This window comes from Rousettus aegyptiacus, unplaced genomic scaffold (assembly GCF_014176215.1).
Source record: "Rousettus aegyptiacus isolate mRouAeg1 unplaced genomic scaffold, mRouAeg1.p scaffold_m13_p_1, whole genome shotgun sequence".
Classification (NCBI taxonomy): Eukaryota; Metazoa; Chordata; class Mammalia; order Chiroptera; family Pteropodidae; genus Rousettus; species Rousettus aegyptiacus.
Genome location: NW_023416284.1, coordinates 111,493,607 through 111,518,430, shown reverse-complemented (window position 1 = coordinate 111,518,430; position 24,824 = coordinate 111,493,607). Strand labels below are relative to the sequence as shown.

General features: G+C 32.6%; 1 protein-coding gene across 24 annotated transcripts in view; it reads left to right on the top strand.

Annotated features, from left to right (window-relative positions):
* KHDRBS2 (KH RNA binding domain containing, signal transduction associated 2) overlaps positions 1-24,824 on the top strand; it is a 507,385-nt gene that overhangs the window by 415,705 nt on the left and 66,856 nt on the right. For all 24 annotated transcript variants that reach the window (XR_004950415.1, XR_004950417.1, XR_004950414.1 and 21 more), the window contains one exon: positions 24,671-24,753. Coding sequence is in view for 5 of the 24 variants with exons in the window: in XM_036219037.1 (XP_036074930.1) it covers positions 24,671-24,753 (83 nt within the window). In the remaining 19 variants the exon portion in view is untranslated. The remainder of the gene's footprint in view (positions 1-24,670; positions 24,754-24,824) is intronic.

Sequence of the window (24,824 nt, the reverse complement as noted above, 5' to 3'; positions counted from 1 at the left end):
AATACCAAACCCCACGAGTTGAAAATTTTGGTATAACTTTTGACTCCCCCAAAACTTTACTAATAACCTATTGTTGACTGGAGGCCTTATCAATAACATAAACAGTTAACACATGTTTGTATGTTATATGTATTATATATTGATTCTTGCTACAAATTAAGTCAGAGAAAAGAAAAAGTTATTAAGAAAATCATAAAGAATTGAAAATACATTTATGGTACAGCACATATTTATTTTATTTATTTTTAAAAAAACTGTATATAAGTGGGCACATGCAATTCAAACCCATGTTGTTCAAGGGTCAACTGTAATGAGCATATGGATATGTAACAATTTAACAAGTTGAGAATAGGGAGCAAAACATTCTAGGAGAAAGAGCCAAGTGTGGGCATGAAGGGAAATGAGTGATAAGAAGCAGTTGATTACAAATAAATTGTACAATGATAGAGTCTGAGGATCTTTATTGTTTCCAACAGTGATTTTCATTTTGTAAAAATTTTATTTTCTCCCCCAAGTTATCAGAGTTTCAAGTATTTTACTCAATTCTTCATTCCACCCAGACCAGCATTATGCATTTATAATTTGACATAGCCTAATAGTGGACAGAGTGTGTTTCTCTACCCTTTGACTATGGCCATGGCCATATGACTTGCTTTGGCCAATGTCATGTTGTGAAATAAAGTAAGAAAAGGTATGAAATGTGCCTGAGTCCTCTTCTGCTTTGTCATTTCCTTTAAAAGAATATGGCCTGAGTAGCCCTTTAGTTCAAGAAGGATAACAGATGTGTGGATGCAACCTTCAGCTATGGGTATGTTCAGCCATGCCCAGCCTAGATCAACCCAACTGCAGACAGGTCATATATAAGTAAGATGCATGAGACACATGAGCGAAAAATATGTGCTTATTATTATATGCTACTGAAATTGTGGTGTTTGTTGTGCTGTAATAGCTAACTAATACACAGTTTTGAGCACAAATCCTACCAGGTTGGTGGTCAATACAACTTTTCTGAATGGAGGGAAGAACTTAATTTATTTGTTACAGTTGTTTGGAAAATTGGATTTATCTACATTTTTATAAATTATATTAAACCCTCACTGAAAAAACAAGATTCTTGTGCAGAAAGATTATATTTGGGCCCTTCATAAATGACATTTCTTAGTCTATAAAAGGGGAATAAAATTAGCAACTAAAATCAGTTTATTGATCTTAACTCATGACAAATCTTAGCAAAGCCACCCAACCTGAAGATAGATGTACAAATCTGAATGCTGCTACAACACTGATGTTTTGTTTACATAGCAAGACCACTTCCTGGGGGGGGGGGGGATGGGAGGACCAACAACAAGAAAAACAGCTCATTATCTACAAAACACCTAACCAGTAGTAGCCAGAGACTTTGGTCTCCTATTATGTGATAGAGACTGGATTGTCAACTCTCAAAAACAAAAACAAAACAAGCAAGCCAACCAATCAGCGAAAAATAAATAAATAAATAAACACTTCCCCAATTTCCCTTACAGGAGATATATCATTCAACATGCCCCTTCCAACATTTGTCCAAAACACTTAATTTGGCGCACAGGAATCAGTGCTCAGTATCATGTTTGTATTCCCTGGGTGAAATCAATTTCTCTTCTTGTTATACAAAGGTTCTCAGAGTGAGATTCTAAAGTGCATTTAAAGTTAATTTATAACAAGGTTCTTTTTCTCTCTCCTTGGAGCTTCGTAAGCATCATCTGTCCTCCAGTTTTAAAGCTTGGGGAAGCAAAAACTTTAGAAATTTCTAATCTGGAAAATGAATGTTTTGGTTATTTTATTTTTATTTATTTTCTTGTTTTGGATAACAGGTCTTATTGATAGCATTAAGTTGTCTACACTTAATGTGATTTTGAAAAAGAAATTTGTAGAAAAATATTAGCTTAAATTTAGCTTGAATTTCTTAAAATTGATCTTTTAAAGGGAAGATTCAGTTTATAATAGAAATATTATTCACATTTGATCAATTTTTACTTTGTCTTTTATTTTGGAACATCATTTCATGTAAATGTAGCTTGAGAGTTATTGTAGGAATAAATGATATGCACATATATCTTAAAATTCTCAATATTTTTCTGGCGTCTAGAATAGAATGAAAGAGATGTTAGGTAATCTAAATAAAATTAAAGTTCTGTCTTTGTGTTATTGCATCATAAAAAAAAATAATTGGACACATTTTCCTCAAACTTAGAACATATGTTTGAGATATACCATTTTAAATATTGGCTAGTGGCTTACATAATTATAACTTAGGAACTTTACCAGGCCCTCAAAGCAAAAGGCCACCATTTTCTGTAATAAATTAATCTGAAGTACAGAAGAGGTTCATATGGCTGCAAAACAGAGTAGATACCCTAAATGCATGGAGATGCCACTGAGAGGGAACAAAATGGTTTCAAATAGGAGCCCCCAGGTGAAATGCACAAGGGCAGCCACTCTGATTATAGGCAGGTTGCTTCTCATATGGACAACAATAGGTAGCGACAGGTATACATTTATCATATAAATGGTTTATTCTTTTCCCAAATAGTGAAAATATATAATTTCAGAGGAAGATTCAAAATTATATGTAAATGACTGTTGTTTGTTAAAAGGAAATTACTAGAGAGCCATGGGTAGATCTTTTGCGGGGGATAAAAATGATCATGAACAGATTTGAAGAATTCAAGAAGAGAAATACTAGTCACATCTGGTAAAATGGAGTATTACATATTTTTTAAAACCTATAGGTGTTTTGCATTTTGGTACTGATGATATAGCTTTTTCCAGTTTTGCTCTGAAAAATGAGTGTCCTAAGTTTAGCTAAGTTTAATTACTCATACTACTACTGTTAAGTCATTGATTAAATAAAGTTCTCTGTCTAGTTCATGGATAAAAAATGCCTGTAACATGTGGCCTGTTTGTATAAAGTACAAAGAGAGTTAGTGTACTGAAATGTAACCCAGCTGAAGAAATAAAGTACTACAATTTGGTGAATTTCTTCTGTTTTTATAGTATTTTTATCATCAAGTTCTATCTTCGAATGCTAAGCAATCAGCTTTTGAGTCAGACAAATGTGGGTTTAATTCCTAGCTTGGATATATCTGAACTGTATGTTTTTGGACTTTGTGCTTCAGTTTTATGATGAGTGAAATGGAGTTTGACAGTACCTACCTCTAGGGGTTATAATCAGAACAAATTATAATAGTTAATATAAGAAATGTGCCTGCAATATCACATCTATTGAATGTTAGTTATTATTATTATTATTAATATAAATTTAAGTCTAACATTTGTTTTCCACTATCATATTTTCTAACTGGATGGTTTTCTGATTGAGTGGTTTAAAAAATTAAGCATTTTACACATTTTCTGGTCAAATGTTCTCAATTATGCCTTCATTTATTTCTCAGTTTAATCCATTCAAGAGAATTATATCATTTGCCACAAATATAGATTACCCCATTTTTTCTTCTTGGACTACACACTCATCTAAAAATCAGCAATTTTAATTCAACTGTTTCCATAGTATATACACCCTTATATTATTGCCACATTTATTAAGACAAATGTCTAGCTTTTGCTATTATATTATCCGATACCATTGCAACTCTGGGGGGTATATTTCTTATGGTTCCCACAGGAAGAGAGTTCAGATATTGGTTGCTAAGAAGTGAACTCAAGAAATATAAATATTTTTGGTATAACTAAAATAAAATAAAAATTCTTATACTACATTACATTTATATATTCAAATTAGTATAATTAAATAGAGGAATGTGTTCTACTCATGTCGATGGATGGCATGATAGAAAGATAATCAGTTTAGAAACTGGGGTTATGATTGGGAAAATGTCTGCCAATATCCCAAATAGCCAAATAAATTAAGTGCCCCCTTTCTCGTTTTTAAAGCAGTGAGAAACTGGAGCACATTTGGGTAATAAGTTCAATAGGAGGAAAGGAAATGTCTGTAGAAATGAGTCTGAGACTTACAGGGGTTAGAGAGTAACTGAGTGGTGGACCGTCAGTGGACAAGGTACATTGGGGAAATAAGGTTACAGAAGTAAGTGGAACCAAATTGCTAAGGGTCTGAAATCAAGGCAGAAGGGTTTGGCTTCTAGTCAATAGTCAATCTCTTCTTTCTGACATCTTGTCCTTTAAATTTACGGAACAAAGAGATAAAAAATAATGTAATTTCTTTTGCCATTAAGGGATAGAGTATGTAATTTAGAACTGACAGTGAAGTGAAGGAAGGAAGGAAAGAAGACACAGAAAAGCCATTGTGGCATGGTGGCACTATGTTCTGGCAAAGAGGAGTCATCTGTGCGGTGTATGACTTTAGAAAACTATCTTTTATGCTTGAACACCTCTACCCATCGAATTAGTCTTTTTATCTTTTATTTTTAACAGCCTGTTTTAATTTATAGTATTATCTGTGAATCATATTTACTATGCCCTTTGCTTGGAGAGACACATAGTAATTGACTTCACTGTCAGATTAACCAGCTGTGTGGTCTTAGGTAAATTATCATCACCTCTAAATTTCTTCAGCTGTAATTTCACCAAGTTACGATAGGGTGTTACACACGAGTTTAAGGATGAGAAAGCACCTCACACAGTCCTGGGCATAATAGGCGGTGCCAACGTGACCCAGTTGACATAGTGCCAAACTCCATGGAGTTAAATAAATCCTCAAAAGTCTGATTTTTGGAGCTGGTATTAATAAATCTTAGTAGTTGTTCATTGTCTCAAAGATACACTCTGGTAAATAATTTTTATTAAAAAGTATGGCGGCTGACACAAATCTTTATTTTTACAACTATATGATATTATATTTCATACCCTTAATATAAGAGTGCTGAAATGTTGGAAAGGTACCAAACATATGTTGTCATGCTCTTTACACATTAAAGAGGGTATTTCCTTTGAAGTTTCTGTCATCAGAGACCACAGCCATACAGGTAACTTTTTTTCCCGTACACATGGATCTCTCTGGATGCTTCCGTTGTTGTATCACTTTATAATTTCACTTTGTTCATTTCCAAATGAGTAAGTAAGACTTAGAATTTTTTTAATGCTTTCTCATGGTTTCTTGGCATTCTCTGCTTCAATATTTATTTGCAAATGAGAAGCAAAATAACTTTGTTACTCTTTTTCTCTATTGGCAGTAGTTTCTAGTGTTGCTGTTTCATTGTCAATGGGTTAATAGGCACAACATGGGAAAATACACTTTTTCCCTCCTTTATTCAGGTCCTTTACTACAGATAAAACTGTAGTAAAGTATCATTTTTAATCATAAATATGTTAGGTGACCTCTGCTTCACATCGGCCTAAAATGCAACATATCAAACAGAAAGATGGTTACATACATCGTGCCTTTTATATGAATATCTATCTTTGCCCTACACAAAAAGCATGAAAGACCTTGAAGAAAGATTAGAAATGAGCTGAAGTTAGCAATATGATTCTTTCACTTTTAGAGGAAAACGATACAAATTTACTTTGTTTTAAAAAGAAAGTTGATTCCTTCTAAATCTTTGTAAATTGAATCAAATTTTACAATCAATGAGTTAACCATTTTGAATTTTTTATGTATTTTTTTGTTGAACCTGAGAAAGGTCCTTTGCAATTTAAATAATTTCCTCTAATGGTTCTATTTTATTAATCTATATTTAATTTAGCTTTTTTGAAATTTTTATTTAATGTAGATTTTCTTAAGTTTTTTAAGTTTTCAAAATTTTAGAAAAAATAAATCAAGGCACACCTGTAATATGATGTAGAAATATGAACCAAAAGATAGTCCCTAGCCACCCAATTGCGCATAGAAATTCAATGAATATTGAATGTATATGAGGTTCCCCCATATACATTTAAAAAGTTGTGAGTCTCTATTGTTATTGGCTTGCTTTCAATATTTTATGACTCATGTGCTTTCATCGTATAAAAAACATTTTTATTTATTTATTTATTTATTTATTTATTTATTTATTTATGTATTTATTTATTTTAGAAACTTTGCCCCATTTTCAACTCCGAAAGGGCGCCTAATGAGCTCATATTTGAATCTGGTCAGAAATTCCTGTTTATTGGTGCTCAGCACAAACTCTCCAGGAACCCTTGGCCTCTGATTATACTCTCATCTCCTGTCTTGGTTCAAGCAATGTTCCAAATTCTCCACAGTAAAATCTGAGAGACCTACATATACTGCTTCTAGAGTATAGTATTTAGAGATACAAGAGTGTTAGGAAATCAAAGTACTGACATTTAAATATTCATTTATTCATACAATTATTTATCCAACAAACATTTATCAAGCCCTTTCTATGAGCCAGGGGTGAGAGAATACCCAAGTGAACAAAACATGAACACCATTCCTCTTGTGGGGACTCTATTCTCAGTTTTTATCGCTGTTTCTAGGAGGTTTCTTTGATTTTTCTGCTCAACTCCTGGGGTTTCTTTGGTTCCAAATGAGGTCACAGGTGAAGAGAGAACTTGGGAGGAGATTTTGTTAATATAGATTAAAAAGAACTTGGAGCTTTTCGTGGAAAAGTGGATTGAATAGATCCCAAAGGCAGAACATGGAGTGAGGAAGTGAGATTTATAGAAGCTGAGGACGAAGAGGCAGAAGACCTGCTTCCCCTGAACCCGCTCACCCCAACCTCAGCTGAAGTGTTTTAAGAGTTTGGGAACAGGAAGAAATGTCAGGCCTACTTAATATGTTGAGCTTTGAGACCTTCTGCTCTGCATTATAGCCCTATTGCTACCTGTTTGAGAACCCCTAAATGTCATTGTTGTTCAAGGCTATTGGCATTGAACTTGAGCTTCTCTCTTTATGGCACCATGTTGAGACTGGCTTAGAGTCTGCCCTGTTGTTTTTAACATACAAGTCTAAAGGGGATTCTTCTCATGATAAAAAAAATTAAGAAAAAGTGACTAGTTTCTCTGTAGCTAAACCTGAGAAATGGTTATGGAGAGGTTGTGCAGGATTTCATTTTTCTACAGCATTTTTTTCAAATTATTCAATTTTGTTTATTCTTAGGGATTATGCCCTTCATTTATACTAGGCTAATCACTGAACTATATGAAACATAACCAGTGAAAATTATCCCTTTGCCAGTTTAAATCATTTTATAATGGCATCTACAAATTATTCATTTGAAATGAAGAAAACCAAGAGTTTTGATTTCTTTTTTCCCCCTTAGACCATATTTTTTATAGTATATTTACATTATTTGATATTGTAAGTGAACTTATATTTTTCTTAGTGATAACAGATATTACAGAAAGGATTTTTGAAAAGCCTAATGGAACAAAACTTAAATATTTTGTAAATTTATGGTACCAAGGCAATTGAGTTTAGTTGTGCAGATTAAATTCCTCACAAGTACAATGTATATATTGTTATCAACATTTTACAAAATGGAGAAGTGTTAAAGCCAAAATTCAAGTAATGGTTAATTTGGTTTAAAAATTCATAGTTTTTTAGTGTACCACACTGATCTTGCAAACTTTCTGTAACTTGCATATGTAAAAACAGTTCTGTTTAATATATATATATATGTATTTATTTCATAGAATTTCCATCAGCAGGTTTAAAGAATCTGTACTAAGTGATCTTTGATATTTATGGTGTTAGTGTCCAAACGAATAGTATGACATACCTAACATAATGATAAGGGACATATTAGTTGGTGTGTACGAATTCTTCCAGATTAAAACGAACCATTAGAATTTTATAAACTGATATCAGAATATCATTATTATAATGAAAAACATAAACCAACATTATGTGTCACTGGCATAAAATCAAATAAGTGTTTATAAGAATTGCTAAGCAGACATGTACATGTTTTCTAAAAGTGTCAGTTAAGTTCAAACCCAACTGCCTTGATTAATGCCAAAGGAGGCCAAATGCTGACATCTTTCTGTAATCTACATTCTTATTTGCATCGTACAGGCATTACATCTCTTCACTGACCACACATTTTAAAATTGAAAAGCAGGTTCTCTGGAAAACTTTACCTAAAAGACAACAGAAATCCCCTTTCTCTATAGCATATGAAACTGGTCCACTGAAAATACAGTTAGGGAAAATATTCTAAAAGCAAAGCTGCTGCAAATTTCATTTAAAATACCTTTCAATCCTGATTTTTTGCCTGAAACCCACCACTAAAAATATGTTTCATATTATTAGTAAACAAAATGTGATACAAAAAACAATTATCTTTGCCACTCAATTATTGACGAAATTTTCAAAACTACTCAAGCATTTCTCCACAGTATTCCAATGTGTCACTCAATAAGTCTATGTGTGTCTATCTGCCAACACATTTAGATTTTATGCTTAATGTTAAGACTCTCTGTCAAATTATTAGTTTTCTGTAAATTTCCATTTCAGATATGTTAAAACTGGAACTGTCATAAAATATTCCTAAAAGGAATGTTTTACTATTTTGTTAGTAAAGGCTTTTCTTTTTTAAAGTTCCTCTCCAGAGCGCTACTGGTATAAAGAACAGTTTGGAGCTTTGTTCTTTATTTCCACACTTGTTTGCAAACCTTCTGTAAGAGACTAATACAAATGCTTTTAGAAAGACAATTATAAATTTAATGAATTTCTCTCACCTATAATAACTTCAGAATGTTTAAGCAGACTATGTATAATTGAATTTCCCAATTAAAAATAATGCAGCATGCATTTTAAATAGCTCATCTTTTTTTTTTTTTAGATGAAGTTCAACAATAGGACATACAAAATATTAAGTGCATTTTTTTTTTCAAGTTATTTTGTGAATAAGTAAACAAGTACAAATGAACTGATTTCTTCTCCAGTAAATTAAGTTTGCCATTTAACGCCTGCCCAAAGGCTAAGACCTTTACAAAGTTTGGCTGAGCTTAAAAGAGAATGTTCTGGGCGAAGACAAAAGTTAATTAAAGCTGAAACAACAATCCTTTGCACACATTCTGGTTCCTTTAGGCTGCTAGTGTTCATTTAATTTTTGTTGATTAGCCAAATCCTACTATTATGATGCTCATCAATTGTATCAGGCTGCTGCTATTCACAGTGACTTGAGGCTGAAATGTGCTACCAGGGGAAATGAAAGAGCTCTTATGTTGTTTGGTGTTTTACAAATGTCAAAGAATGAGCTACATACTGGGAGCAAGTAAGTGGCTTAGTGAGGTTGACTTCCTGTACTTAAAAAGGAGAGCTGACTAACTTTTGGGGTACTTCTATAATCTAGTCGACTAAACACAATTCTTAAATCTCAAAAAATAAAATGAAATAAAATACTGAAAAAAAGAAGTAACAACAGTAAGTCCTTTTATGCATTCGTTTTGTTCGTTCATTTGTCCCTTTTTGTTTTAAATCCCACATATGAGTAAAATAATATGGTTCTTGTCCTTTTCCGGTAGACTTATTTCACTTAGCATGATACTCTCAAGATAATATTTTAAATTATAAGATGTAAGAAGGTTCATAATTGCTATTAAAATTGCTTTTATGTGATACATTTAAAAAATACTATATGAGAGGAATGGACATCACACTTTAACTTTTATTTTTAAGAAGCATAGAAAGGACAGAGTCACACAAAGAAATGCATAAAGCAATGTAGGAGGGAAAGTACTTATGGTGTAGCAGTGCTATATAAGTCAGGATTTAGTATCCATCACAGTACCAACATTGCTAACCTGCATATAGGAACAGATATCTGTTGTGAAGCATTCAAATCTAAGACCCATGGAGCCAATTGAGATTAATTATGAGCCTTTATTAGCCTGTGGTGACTGACTCTCTACCACACAGGGTTAGAGGAGATCAGCCCCGGGTCTTTGTTTGAGGCAGTTTATGAAGCCTCTGACTACATCTTAGAACAAAGAGAGTAAAGAAATTATAGAAAGCATAAGTTAACCGTTAATGTCCTTTACAAAGATAAATGTATCTGGGGAATTGCTAGATCAAACATAGCCTGGTAGACAGTCTTGTTATCTGTATCCTGGAATGTTGCACCTCTTCTTGGGGCTTTGGTGCCTAGAGGAATCACCTCTTTGTTACCGATTTACTGGGAAGTCTTTACCCTTACATTCTCAAAAGAGACAGCTCATAAAGCCTAAAACTACATCAAACAAGTAAGCAGATTACAGAAGCAGGAGTTGACCATTAACACAATACAAATACATCACCTTGTACTACACTCTGGTTAATAAGTGAGCAGATTACAGAAGCAGATACTGGCCATCTTCATATTTTATACAATGCATTTCTTAAAACCATACCCAAGCAAGTAGGACAACTTCTGGTATCTAAAGATATTTCTTCTCTGTAGCTGACTTAGTTAATTGGCTCACTTTGAAAATTTTCCACCCTTAACAATATCGAGTTAATAATGTTGTATTTATTCTTTTGAATAAAGGACTAGTGACTATGCTCTTATGCTTTTTCCACTGAATTCTTTGAAAGAATTGGAGTCCTTCGAACATCAAATTATCTATATGCAAAATCACTATTTTCATTAATATTTCAGATAGCTGCTGAGAGAACACTGTTACATATACACCGAGCTTTCATTTTGACTGTATAATGATCATTTATTGAGGGCCAGCATAATTATATCCATTTTATAGATGGATATAAACCATCTACCACAAGTTGACTAAGTAATTTGCTTAAAATAATACAACAGGACTGCATTTTATGTTGGACTCTAGTTTGGGAAAAGATATTCACACTTGTGGGCCATGTTTGATATAGTTATAAAATGTGGTAAGGGGGTGAGGGTGGATAATTTTCCATGTTTCTGAATTATGGAGAGTAAAATATACAACAGTCATCAAATCCCAGTTTGGAGCTTTGATGAACTGTTCAAAACGAACAAACATCATTAAATCCTTAATACATACAAGAAAGATACTGTGTTGGCACTGGGGAGAGGTGTTAAGATAAAAACGGACAAAACTGTCAAAAACTCATGATCTAGCGGTGGAGACAGACACAAAGCTGTTCTTACAAGTAGAATGTAAATTCATATAACAAGTGATTCTGGCCAAATGGAGCAAACATTTCACCTAAAATGGCAAAACAACACACAAAATATATGAGATAATAGCATCATGACACTGGATATCAGTAAGTGAAAGACAGTGATCTCTGAGAGATGGTAAACAAATGAAATGAGCCCAGCGATTGCCCAACTTACAGCTTTGAGAGAGTTTCCACACTGATAAGGTGAGGAGGGACTCTGGAATGCTCTCAACAAGCTTCCTTAACTGAGGAAACAGAACTGAGAGTACAGGGAGGTCAAGGCAGCTGGAGATTGCCAGAGTGCTCCACAGGAGAGAGAAGCGCAGAGAGTGATTTCTAGAATCTGTAGAATAGTGATTAGCACAGGTGTTTGAATAAATATCTGAGTTTCGAAAAGAATACCACCCAGAAGGATTAGCAGTAACAGCGCCCAGCAGTCACACAGACTAGGAATAGACACTATTGTGTTCCCAACTTTCATACCGAAAACATTATTTATGATTAATGGGACATTAAGTAGAGGACACAGGAAGGTCTTATTTAGTAGTAGGGAATAAAGAGCCCTAAGCTGAGCACTTCCATGGTCCCACCTAACAAATATTAGAAGCAGGACTGGAAAGAAAAATTGGTTTTCATATAATTAAACTGCATCTCAGAAAAAAACTAAAATATTTATATTTTTAAAAATGCAACACCTAAAAAAGTTAAAATACACAATGTATGTCATCCAATCAAAAATACCAGGTATGCAAGAAAGTAGGAAAACATGACACATAGTAAAGAGAAGAACCGATCGAAACTTATCCAGAATTGACACACATTAAAATTAGTAAACAAAGATACTAAACAGCTGCTATAACTATATTCTAGTTGTTCCAAATGTTATGTAGAGACATCAAAGACATAAAAAAGATACAGATACAGATCAAACTTCTGTATCGAATATCTAATATCTAAGATGAAAAAGAAACCATATTGGATTAATAGCAGATAAGGCATTGAAGAAAAATCTAGGGAACTTGAAGACTAGTGAACTATGTACAATGAAGCACAGAAAGGAATAAAAATAAATAGAGCACTAGCTAGCTGTGGGAAAATTTCAAGAAGCCAAATATAAAGAAGTAGAAAAAAGAAAGGACAAAAAAACTTTTGAAAAGAGTTTTAGTTAAAATTTCTCAGCTTTCATGAAAATTGTTTAAACCTACACACATCCAAGACATGCAATGCATTCTAAGCATACGAAACATAAAGAAAACCATTCTGAGGTGTATCATAATCAAACTGATCAAACCAGCAATAAAAGAAAATCTTAAATACAGCCAGAGGAAAAGGACACATAATATGCAAGTGTACAAAAGTAAGGGTAATAGCAGATTTCTCCTAAGAAATGGTGTGTGCAAAAAGATAGTGGAGCAACTTTTAAAGTACTGAAAGGACTTTGAGCTTAGAATTCTATACCCAGGAAAAAAAAAAAATCTTTCAAAAATAAAGATGAAATAAACACTTTCAGACATGTAAAAGCTGAAATAACTCATTAGCGACACACACGAACTATGAAATTTATTTAAAGTAGTTCATTAGGCAGAAGTAAAAGGGTCGTACTAGATGAAAATCTGGATATTCACAAAGGAATGAATAGGACTAAGAATGATAATTGCATGAGTAAACGTATAAGGTTTATTTCTTAGCACTTGTGTCATTTAAGAAAATAATTGACCATGACATATAAAAGTAAATTGTGTGACAACAATAGCATAACAATGCAGAGGAAACTAGAAGTAGAGTAATGTAAGATTCTTATACAACAAATGAGTAGTATAATATCACATGAAGGTAGACTGTGATAACTTAAAGATTTATACTACAAATTATAAAGCCACCAGCAAAATAATAAAACAAAGAGAACAAAGGAGATAAAATTGAATGATAAAAATATCGAATTAATCCAAAATAAGTCCGAAAAGAGGAACAAAGAACAAATGGGAGAAGGTGAAAATAAATAACAAAATGATAGTTTTAAACCTAACCATGTCAATAATCATACAAAATGTAAATAGCTCTAAATACCCCCAATTAAAAGACAAAGATTGTCACATTGAATAATTTTTAAAAGACCCAGCTTTATATAGCCTATAAGAAATGTAAAAAATAATATATATATGCTAATAACCCAAATACTCATCACTTGATAAATACCTAAACAAAATGTAATATATACATACCACACAGTACTATTTGACAATAAAAAGGAATGAAGTAAGGATATATGCTACTGTTAAGGGAGGGGCGGATTTTCGAATGGCCAACTTTTGCTTGCTTGTTTAATGTTTAACCAGGGTATAGTTCTGGGAGTTATCCTGTGCAAAGATATGCTAATGGATAACTCCTGCTTCTGTAAACCTGCTTGCTTGTTTAATGTAATTGTAGGCTTTATAAGGGATCTCCTCTGAAAGTTCCAGGCTGACTCTCTAATGGGGAGAGTCAGTCGCCGGCCAGGCCGACTAATAAAGGCTCATAATTTATCTCAATTGGCTCCGTGGGTCTTAGATTTGAACGCGCCACAACACTACAACATAGATGATATTCAAAAACAGTATAGTAGGTGAAAAAAGTCATGTAGATAGCTTCTAGCTTCTCAATTAGATTTAACTGAGAATCCCAGCCCCCTTTTTACTCCTTCCCATCTATATTAGCTACCTATGGCTGCTGTAACAAACTACAATATGGTGGAAACAATAGAACTTTATTCTCTCAAGTTCTAGAGGCCAGAAGTCTAACATCAAGGTGTCAGCAGGGTTGCATTCCATCTAGAAGCTTTGTGATAGAATCTTTCCTTGCTTCTTCCACCTTCTAGTGGCTGTTAGCATTCCTCGCCTGTGTGTGTGTGTGATATCCCTCTGCCTCTCTCTATTAAAGACGCTTGTGATGGCAGTTAGAGCCCATCTAGGCAATACAGTATAATCTTTTCATTTCAAAATGCTTAATTAAATTACATCTGCAAAAATCCTTTTTCTATATAAAGTAACATTACAGATCCATGGCATTAAAATATGGACATATAGAGCTATTATCAGTCTACACCATTTTACAACAACTTATTTGTAGAGGTGGGTAACAGAGTTGAAGCCATTTCTGTATGTCTGCCGTATTCCCAAACTCCCTCCCATCTTTGCGCTTTCTTCTCTTTTTATACAGCTTTGGGAAGAAAATGAAAGTCCCAACACTGCACATATATGAGCAAAAGCTCCACAATTGGTTTAGCATAACCATTACTGACTAACTCAGTGGGGTTGACGATAAGTTTCAAATTTTTCTCTGCTTAAAGAAAGAGATTTATCTCTATTGTACTGGACAATACTTTTGTTACTTTTACCTTCTGAGAAGTGCTTATATAGTTTGGAGAATGTAACCCAAGGTGGTGGTTCTTTTTCTTTCTTTTTTATGAGTAAATATGTTTTATTTATTCTGTGTTATTTTTTATTAAATTTATTGCGGTGATATTGTTTATTACAATTATATCGGTTTTGAGTATACAATTTAATAATGCCATATGTATATCACAGTCTATGTTCATTACTCACAGTTAAATTTCCTTCAGTCACCAAATATTTGACCCTTTTAAACTTTATGTACCCCCCACCCTCCCCTCTTTCCCTCTGGTAACCACCAAACTATTATTCCTGTCCATGAGTCTCTGTTTGTCTTGTTCATTTGTTGCTTTGAGTTTTATATCCCACATACATATGAAATTATATGATTCTCGGCTTTTTTTGTCTGACTTATTTCACTTAGCATAATAATCTCAAGATCCATCCATGTTATCACAAATGGCAGTATTTCATCTTTTCTTATGGCTGAGTAATATTCCATTATTTACATATACCTTATCTTCTTTATCCAGTCATTTATCAAAGGACACTATGGTTGTTTCCATGTCTTGGCCACTGTGAATAATGCTGCAATGAACATCAGGGTGCATATATCTTTACAGATAAATGTTTTCAAATTTTTTGGATAAATACTCAGAAAAAGGATTGCTGGGTCATATGGTAATTCTATTTTTGGTTTTTTGAGAAACCTCCATACTGTACGTTTCATAGTGGCTGCACTGATTTACATTCGCACCAACAATGTAGGAGGGTTCTTTTTTTCCCCACAACCTCTCCACCACTTGTGATAACGGGCCCTGTTGATGATAACCTTTCTAACAGGTGTGAGATGGTATCTCATTGTAGTTTTGATTTGCATTTCCCTAACAGCTAGTGAAGTTGAGCATCTTTTTGTATGTCTGTTAGCCATTTGTATGTCTTTATGGGAGAACTGTTTGTTCAGGTCCGCTCCTCACTTTTTAATTGGATTTTTTTTTTTATTGCTGAGTTGTATGAGTTCTTTGTATGTTTAGATATTAGCCCTTTATTGGAGATGTTGTTTGCCAATATTTTCTCCCATTCAGTTGGTTGCCTCTTTGACTTGTTGATGGTTTCTTTTGCTATGCAGAAGCTTTTTAGTTTGATATAGGCCCATTCATTTATTTTTGCTTTTACTTCCCTTGCCTTTGAGGTCAAAATCATAAAATCCTCTCTAAATCCAAGGTCCATGAATTTAGTACTTGTGTTTTCTTCTATGCAGTTTATTGTTTCAGGTCTTATATTTAGGTCTTTGATCCATTTGGCGTTCTCTTTGATGTATGGTGACAGATAACAGTCTAGTTCTATTCTTTTGCATGTGGCTTTTCCATTTTCCCAGCACCATTTATTGAAGAGGCTTTCCTTTCCCCGCTGTATGTTTTTGACTCCTTTGTTGAAAATTATTTTTAAAAAAATGCAGGCCCTGACCAAGAGTAGGGAGAGTAGTTTAAAATGTAGAATATTAAATATCAGAACTAAACTTAATTCAGCAGTCAGACCCTTTCTTATTCAGTATCAAAATAAATATTTAATTTTTAATAATTTACTTAACTAGGATATTTACATTTTCTCTGTGAAAATAAGCACTGCTTGAAACACAAACATTCTAGAAAAATAAAATTGGTAATGCTATCATGACTAAGAACAGGATCAAATTTATTTTTATTTATTTTTATTAAATTTATTGGGGTGACATGAGTAAATATTATATAGGTTTCAAGTGTACAATTCAATAATACAACATATGTAAATTCCCTTGTGTGTTGATTTCAATCATATGTGGGATATAAAACTGAAAGCAACAAACTAACAAGACAGACTCATAGACACAGACAACAGTTAGTGGTTATGAGACAGTAAGGATCATGTTTCAAAAGACAACGTATGTTTTTCATTTGTAAGTACCAAAAGGTTAAAGATGAATAGAAGTGCATTATCATATCTTAATATTTTTCTGATCATAGAAATCACAAAAAGTTTAATAAATGCCTCCCTCTTAGGAAAATAAGGGAATTTGTGTGATATGTGGTACCACATAATCACCATAAATATGAAAATTACCTAATCGATTTATGTAAAATTATTTATTTTTGAAACTCATTTGTCTGATACATAATTTATTAGGAAGTAATAGTTGCGTAAAACAAAAATATTAAAATTGCTTTATTTATAAATGTAAATAATAGGTTCGTAAATTGTTTTCTAATTGAAAAATGTTACTAAAGATAAAAACTCAAATACTTTGGGGAAAGAAATATCAAAAAAATATTAAATAGATATATCATGCCATTATTCTCTTGTTTTACAAGCTATAAAATCCCTGTTTCAACAACCCAAATCATATTACCAAGAAGTGTGGCTGGAGTCATTATAAGATGCTGAATTTTTGCATTTTTTTTTTCTAATTTATCCCCTGCCATATATAGGTTGAGTTAGATCATTTGAATCATATCAACTACGATGATGTTAACAACTTCTAGACTTTGGTTTTTTATAGTCTAAAAAAGCAGCATAAATATAAAATACACAGCAGCAACCTCAAGGCACTATGTAGATAGATTATTGGAGGTAAAAAGATCTTTAAAATAAAACCTCTCCCTCTGTGAGGCCAGCCCACTGGATTCCTGTGATTAGCAATATATTAAGATATGATAATGCTCTTCTATTCATCTTTAACCTTTTGGTATTTACAAGTGAGAAACATAAATTATCTTCTAAAACTTGATCTTGTTCTTAGTCATGCAGGATATACCAATTTTAACTGTCTTTTCTTCCATTGAGTATATTAGAAGGCCTTAGAGACTTATATACCACTGTTTTTAAAGCTCGATTATGAAGTAGTAATGATGCCTACAATGTGAAGTACATAAAGCATTAACACATTTAAAATGGATCCATAAGCAAACTAGCACTCATTAGTACATTATTGTAAACTACCAGTTTCATTAGTCATAGTTCTGTTCATTAACTAGATTGAACATATTGCTATCTAATTTCTCAAGTAGTTATAAAAACAGGGGTGGGAGAACTGTACTGACAAATGAATCTTTTCAAAAAAGACACAAAGTTAACAACCTTTCTTAGCATACTAGAGAAAAATAACTAAAATATTACAGTAGATCTAATTTGAATTATGTCCTGGAGGCATTCTATAAATAAGTACTGCTTTCCTCTGTCCTCACTAATACAAAGTTTGATGATTTTTATTAATCTGGAGCTTATGATATATCTTGCTTTATTATATAGTTGTTTTAACAGAAAATTAACACAAGTGTTTATGATCAAAAATCACCTACTTAGAAACTTAAACTACATTAAATAATATTGATCACCAAAAATACAGTTAGATGAGCTTTAAAACCTGTAAAACTTTGGAAATTTATTTACAGTCATTCTTCCCAACAGAGGAAAGCAGATTTAAAATCATTTTGGTAGAAAATGTTAATATTCTGCAGGAACCAGAGGGCCTCACTAAAATATATATATTTATGTTTTAGGAGATAATATATCACAATTGACAATGTTTATTGCTACTGACAGGAAAGGGTTGCTGGCTGGCACAATCCATGGGAAAACAGTATAGAAAACTAAGAGACAAAAGGAACGCAGAATAAAAAAGGAGAAAGCACACTGAATGTTGCTGAAGAAGTAAAATTAAAGGCACATATTATCATCTGCTGACTCAGCCTTCAGATGTTCATTAAACAAAGAAACAATTTAATAAGACATCCTTTCTTCTTCTATACTGTAAATCACTGTAAAAAGACTTATAGTTTTCACATTCTGCTTCGCTCTTGTGGGCAAAAGCAATCTGCCATGGACCCTGAGTGACCCTGCACTTCCTAGCTGGGTATGCCAAATAATACAGGGCCTTGCTGCTCTTTACTCCTATTTCTCAAGGCTGTGCTTTAAGCAAGAAACGCTGCTAAAAGTATAAGGTAACATCTCCTCCCAGATAAAGAGTAGGTTTGCTTCCCTTTGTTTTAAGATTCCCTAAGCTCTCTCTTCTTCCCCTGTAATGCAACTCAATGAGTGCAAAGACGGCTGGGTCGGCCCCACCTGCACTATCTCTTGTGGAATGCGGGACACATGGAGAACTAGCACAAACCAATATGAAGCTCTGGCTCTTGCTTCACTGTGCAGTCCCTTGTCTCTGACCCAAGAGTCTTGTTTTCTGCCGGCATCCATGAAACAGTAACAGGCTAGCTTGTTAACTTATAAGTAGATTAAAATCTCAGACCCTGTAGAATTCTTGACAGTTAAAAATAGAACACTACTTTTAAGAAATAGATAATAAAAATTATTACCCCAAAATATTTTAAAATTATTTCCTCACGTCTGTTTTAACAACCTCAAACATTTTTAATAAAAACTTATATATTCAAAATAATTTTAAAATAGTCATGAGAATTTTATTTTGTCATTAATGATATTAGACCTTTAGTAACACAACTAGAGATTAAACACTAGATAATTTCAAAGACTGGATTTGAATTCTGGCCTGGCCTCTTGCTGACAGGCTATGGTCTCACGCAATTGCTTTTGTCCTAACCTGTAAAATGGATGTAAAGATAGAGAACATTGCTTATGAGGTTGATTTAGGTTGCTAATGAAATACTGTGTGTATAAGCACTTCACATACTGTCACTTAGTTACCTCCTAATACATTCTTATCATATATGAAACTAAATGTTCAATTGAATGGAATGTTATTAATTTCATCTTTAACTGTATATAATCTTCATATGTACCTGCTAAGGTTTGTTATTTGGTTTTACTGAGCTGCTTTAAAAGTTAGATTTAGCCTCCCTCAAGATTAATTTTGCAGTGTAGAGTATGTATATGCATGGCTGTCAGAGATAGTTATAGTTACTTGGGAACTTTTAATTTCCAAAGAGTACGATCTCAGAAATATACAGTTTCCAGCTTTCACACTGAGTTTATATTTACATGGGGAATTTGTTTAATAGCTACAATCCACCCAGGAGATAAAGATGTAATAGAGTACCTTTCCCCTTATTAAGGAATTATTCATTTATTTCCATAGAAAACTTTCAGAAAATTGAAGTATCCCCTCATTGAAGAGCTAGACTTAGGCGTAGTGGTTCCTCACTGACTGTGTGGGATCCTCATGCTATAGTATAGTTTTGAACAGATAATGACTTCCCACAGAGAGTGAGTGAGCTGACCTACTGCACCAGTAACAAAAGCTACACATTGGGAGGTATCCATTGCCATGTTGATCCAAACCAGCCAGCAGTCAGTAATAGGCACCCATTTTTTCAGTGGGAAAAAGAGATGAGAAGATGCTATTAAAATCTTTTCTATTTTATAAGAGGTTCATCTATTCAACATCAAGCAGAAAATGTATGATAAAAGCGTATGGAGATATTCACATAAAAATAAAACTGTAAAGAAGTTTTAAAGAAGTTTAAAGAAAAGAAACATAAGAAAGTATAAATAATTCAGATACTTGTCTGAAGCATTGATCATTTTTATCCTAAGGGAATAGTGTCTATTAAAACATTAGTATTCTGTGTTTAGTTTTTGTTTTAATAATATTTCATGATATGTTTTAAAATTCGAACTTTTATAATGAAGTGCTTTCGTAGTAACAAGAAGTTATCTATAAAGTGGCCATGCTATGTATTTTGTAGTTTAACTCATTAAGAAAGGAACGTATGTTTATAAGAATTAACCACACTTCATAAAGAAAGTTAAATGTCACGTTCCTATCTGACCTGTTAATTATATTCAATAACATTAAAGAGCAGAATTTGCAAATTGCTTCCATGCCTAGTATTTTAATATTTGGTGACAAATTTATGATCTTGACCCTCATAATTAAATTATTTAATTCTAGAATATTTTATGGTTCTTGATTGCACACAGCTTGACTTTTTTTCCCCTCATAATTGTTATAGAAAATTCCACATTATTTCCTTTTATTTTCTTTAATATCTGCTGACCTTCTACAGAAAATAAAACCCCAAAATGAGAATAATAATCAAATGCTAACTCTGTCACCAAGGCCTGTGAAATTTAAAAGTCTTCAAATAAAGTGTGGGTAATATAACAGAGTCCGGATGACATTTCATATCATTTAAATTTTCAAAAGAATTTCTTCTAGAAGCCACAGTAGCTTACTAGCATCATGAGACATTTTTGTTTCTCTTTAGCTAACAAAAACATGTCATTTTATAGTTTCTAATATATTAGGTTTAACTATAGTTCAAATGTATATACTATATACATATAATATGTGTAATATGTGTAATATATATATAGTACACACTACAAAAATAGCAATTTCATATAATCCAACTTAACTTTTTAAAATAAGAAAATTCAATGCAGTAATTATTAGTCAAACTGTCAGTAACATAATATAATATTTGGAAGCAAGTATTTTCTAAAATATGTGATGAGAGATGTTCTAAACTCTTTTATTATTTTCTTTTATAAGAAACCTTTGAAAACTCTATAAATGAGTGTTAATTAGAAAAGCTCTATTTCTAGAGGAAATTTAATATATATTCTGTTTATGTTTCTTTCCCTTTTTGTCAGCATTTTTTTATTTAGTGTCTATGGGTAGTATACACAAAGGTACAGCCAGAGATTCTCACAGGTCAGTGTTAAGAAATACATTGGCATGGGGATTTTACAACAGATCCTTCAAAAGATAATGTCTTTTTTTATAAGTTCAAGACTGATTTTCTTTTTATCACAGGGTCTTCTTGTAGAAAACATCATTATATTTACTACAGTTGACGTTTGTGCCTTCATGTCCTAGTGATATAAAGAACAATTAAAGAGGAGAAGTGGGGCTTATAATGCAATGTTCATGTAAAGTATGGTGTAGCCTAAGTTGCTCTTCTCAGGAAACACTCTGAACAATGGTTGTCATTTCAATTGTCATCTATAGGGTGATGACTTCCAGAGTGACAGCTCTAGCCCAGACTGTGTGAGCTTCATATTTCTTCTATCTCAGTTGCCTAAAACCATTTCTCCATGACATCAGTGTTATCTGTTGTTATTATTTCTGCCTGCCAGGGGAACCCTTAATCCAATGGAAGAAAACATCATTAGCCAAAATCCTTTACAAATTTACACACACAATAATGAGAGTTCAGTGAAAAATTATAAGGCATGCTAAAAACAATATCAAATCAACAAAAAGCAAGAGAAAAAATAAAGACACAGATGATTCAGATGTTATAGTTATCATCCAAAGGTTTTATAGCGATTATAATTAACATACTCAAGAAAGTTGAGGGAAAAATGGAGCTTAGTCCCAAAAGACTTGGAATTTTTTTTTAAAGAGTCAAATGCAATTTATAAAATGCATTCTATATATTGTTATTTCACTGCTTGAAACCTTTCCTTTGTTCCTTTGTTATAGATACTGATCAGCTTCTTACCATGGTAGATAGAGGAAGCACTTCAGTCCTGACTCCTACTTACTTCTTTAACCTATCTGCCTACCATTTCTTAAGCATTCTGTGCTTTAGTTAGATCCAACTGATAGCAGGCCACCAAACACAATGTTTTCTTTCATGTTACAATGCATTCACACTTGATGCTCTTAGAAATTGGAGTGCTCTCATACTACCTGCTTGTCTACTTAGAAAATATATATTTATGTATAAATAACCATCTCAAATGAGGCCCTCCCTGAGAAGTTCTCCTTAAAACTCTCAGACATATATAGGCATTCTTTTCAATGTTCTCATAGTACCTATTGCATACTCCATTGAAACACTTTCCATTGATATTTTATATCAATTTTTTATATCTCTGTTGGTCTCCTCTAGTAGACCAAGAGCAGTAATATGCTAGAACTGACATGCTGGCTCATGAGAGAGATCTCGTGTAATAATTTTGTGAATTGCTTCTTAAACACAACTATTATTAAAATTTAAGTTATATATACTTAAAATTAAATAAATTATGTTAAAGACAGTCAACATTTAAAAAGTCATTATTATCTAATTTATTATCTATCCTCTGAGTTTTTTATGTCTATTGTATCTGCATGGTAGAAGTAATATATAATGGTGCACTACTATTTATCTTTTTCCAAATCTGTGTTTAAAATCATCACGTTGACAACTTGAAATTAGCCATGGTAAGAGTACTTACGCCACACATATTGTCAAACCCATAAAACCGGTACTTAATCTTTTGTTACAATGTTTATGTAGACTGAAGAAAATGATGGAGAAAACACCAATAATGCAGATTTAAAGTGTATTATGTCAATAGCCATTACATTTTGCATAGAACACAAAATCGAGGAAATATTCTTCTAGCATGTGAAAACCATTGTCCAGTTCAGAACAAAGTTGTTCACATCACTGACAAATGAGTAAAGTTCTGACATATATATTTGAGATTTCCCTTTAATTTTACTTGCCAACATAAATGAAAGTTTCAAGGATTTCTACATAGTTTGGATTTTCTGTGTAAGACTTATAAGAAATAAAAGTGTAAGTGAGGATAGAAAATAAAATAGTCTTCCACAGAGCAAACAGTAAAGCTATCCTTCATAAACAGAGGCAGTACGACTATATAACCATCATATGAAATATTTCTATTTTAATGGTCATCGATTTGAGTCAATCAATATCTATACTAGATGAGAATAGTCTCCTTTGTACTAATTTAACAATTCAATATATATTTATTGAGCAGATACTCTCTGGAATACACTATGTTAAGCACCGTAAAAAAAAAAAAAAGTGATAATGATATAGATCCTGCAATGCAAGAACTTAAATTCTAAAAATAGAGAAAATTGTAAGAAAAATACAATACACATTTAGACATTTTAAGTGCCAGTGGGGGCGGAAGGTGTGGAAACCAGGCCATTAGAATTCAGAGAGTAGAGAGTTGCCATACACTTGGAAGGAGCAGGAAAAACTTCCTGAAGATCATGCACTATAAAATGGACTTTAAATCAGTAGCATTTCAACAGCTCGAAACTATCCCATACTACAGAGCAAAAATATAATGAGCTGGAAACCATGAATGAAAAAATTAAAGAAATGGAAGTTACACTCAGAAAATCACATATGTAAATATTCTATAAAAAGAAAACCAGATGGAAAAATAATAAAGAAATAACATTTTAAAAACTTTTTAAATTGATGAAAAATACTACTCTTCAGATTAAATGATCTCAGAAGTCTTAGTTGAGATTAATGTGGTAACTTTCACATCTAAACATTTTCGTTTACATTTCTAAACAAGATAGATTTATAAACCTCCAGACTAAAATGAAGTTATGAATTGACGGGGTAGTATAGAAGTACATTCCAGGGGAAAAAAAACACACCAGCAAATGTCCAGAAGCAGAAAAACTAAAGATTTTTTCAGAAGTAGGTAGTAATCAAGATGAATGAACAGAGCTTAGAGTAAAGCCAATGACCTCAAAGGGAAATAAAACTAAATCATTCACAGAGTGATGGATAACTAAAATTTTTAATTGCTAACTTGCTTGCACATTCTGCATTGACAAATCTGCATTAGCTTATTTAGTGTTAATACAGTCAGGTAATCAAACTCACCACACAACATTATTTTACTTATGAGATTTAAAAACCATAGAATGCACAACAAAATAAATGGTCTTTATTTTGCTTATTTATCTTCCTTTCTTCCTTTCTTTTTTCTTTCCTTCTTTCTTTCCTCCCTCTTTTCCTTCCTTTCTCTTCTATACTTTCTTTTTTTTAGCAATAATGGCTACATATTTTTTACAGAAAATTACAATTTAAGGATCCTGAATTTCATAGTCTCAGTCTTAATTACAGTTACTATTAAGGGAAGAATAAACTCCCAGTGGGATTGTAACAAATATGTTAGCACCACTATTGGGCTATCACAGTTGTTTTTATCTACCCATAATATTTTCAAAAGAAAAGCTTATTTTTAATTTCTTAAATCATCTTCATTAGTATTAATCAAAATTTTAAATAAATCCTAGCATAGGTATTAATACTTCAGTGATGTACTGAATTTAAGTATTAAACATTAATATCCAATCCATGAAATATTATTCAAAGTCATGTGGAAATTATTAATCTAGTAAACTCTGATGCAGAGTAACTAACCAAACCTAAAATCTAAATCAAGCTCATATTATATAAAATCTCAATTAAGGAAAAACATGTCACAATTAATCCAATTGATTGCTAATAGGTCTTTCCACCATTTTCTGCTTCAGGGGTATGATGATGGCTACGGGGGTGAATATGATGACCAGACTTATGAGACATACGATAACAGCTATGCTACTCAAACGCAAAGGTAAGGCAGTTACTGTCTAAAGCATCCTTCCCAGGATTATTTTTAATCCTGCTATTTTATTTCTTGTATCT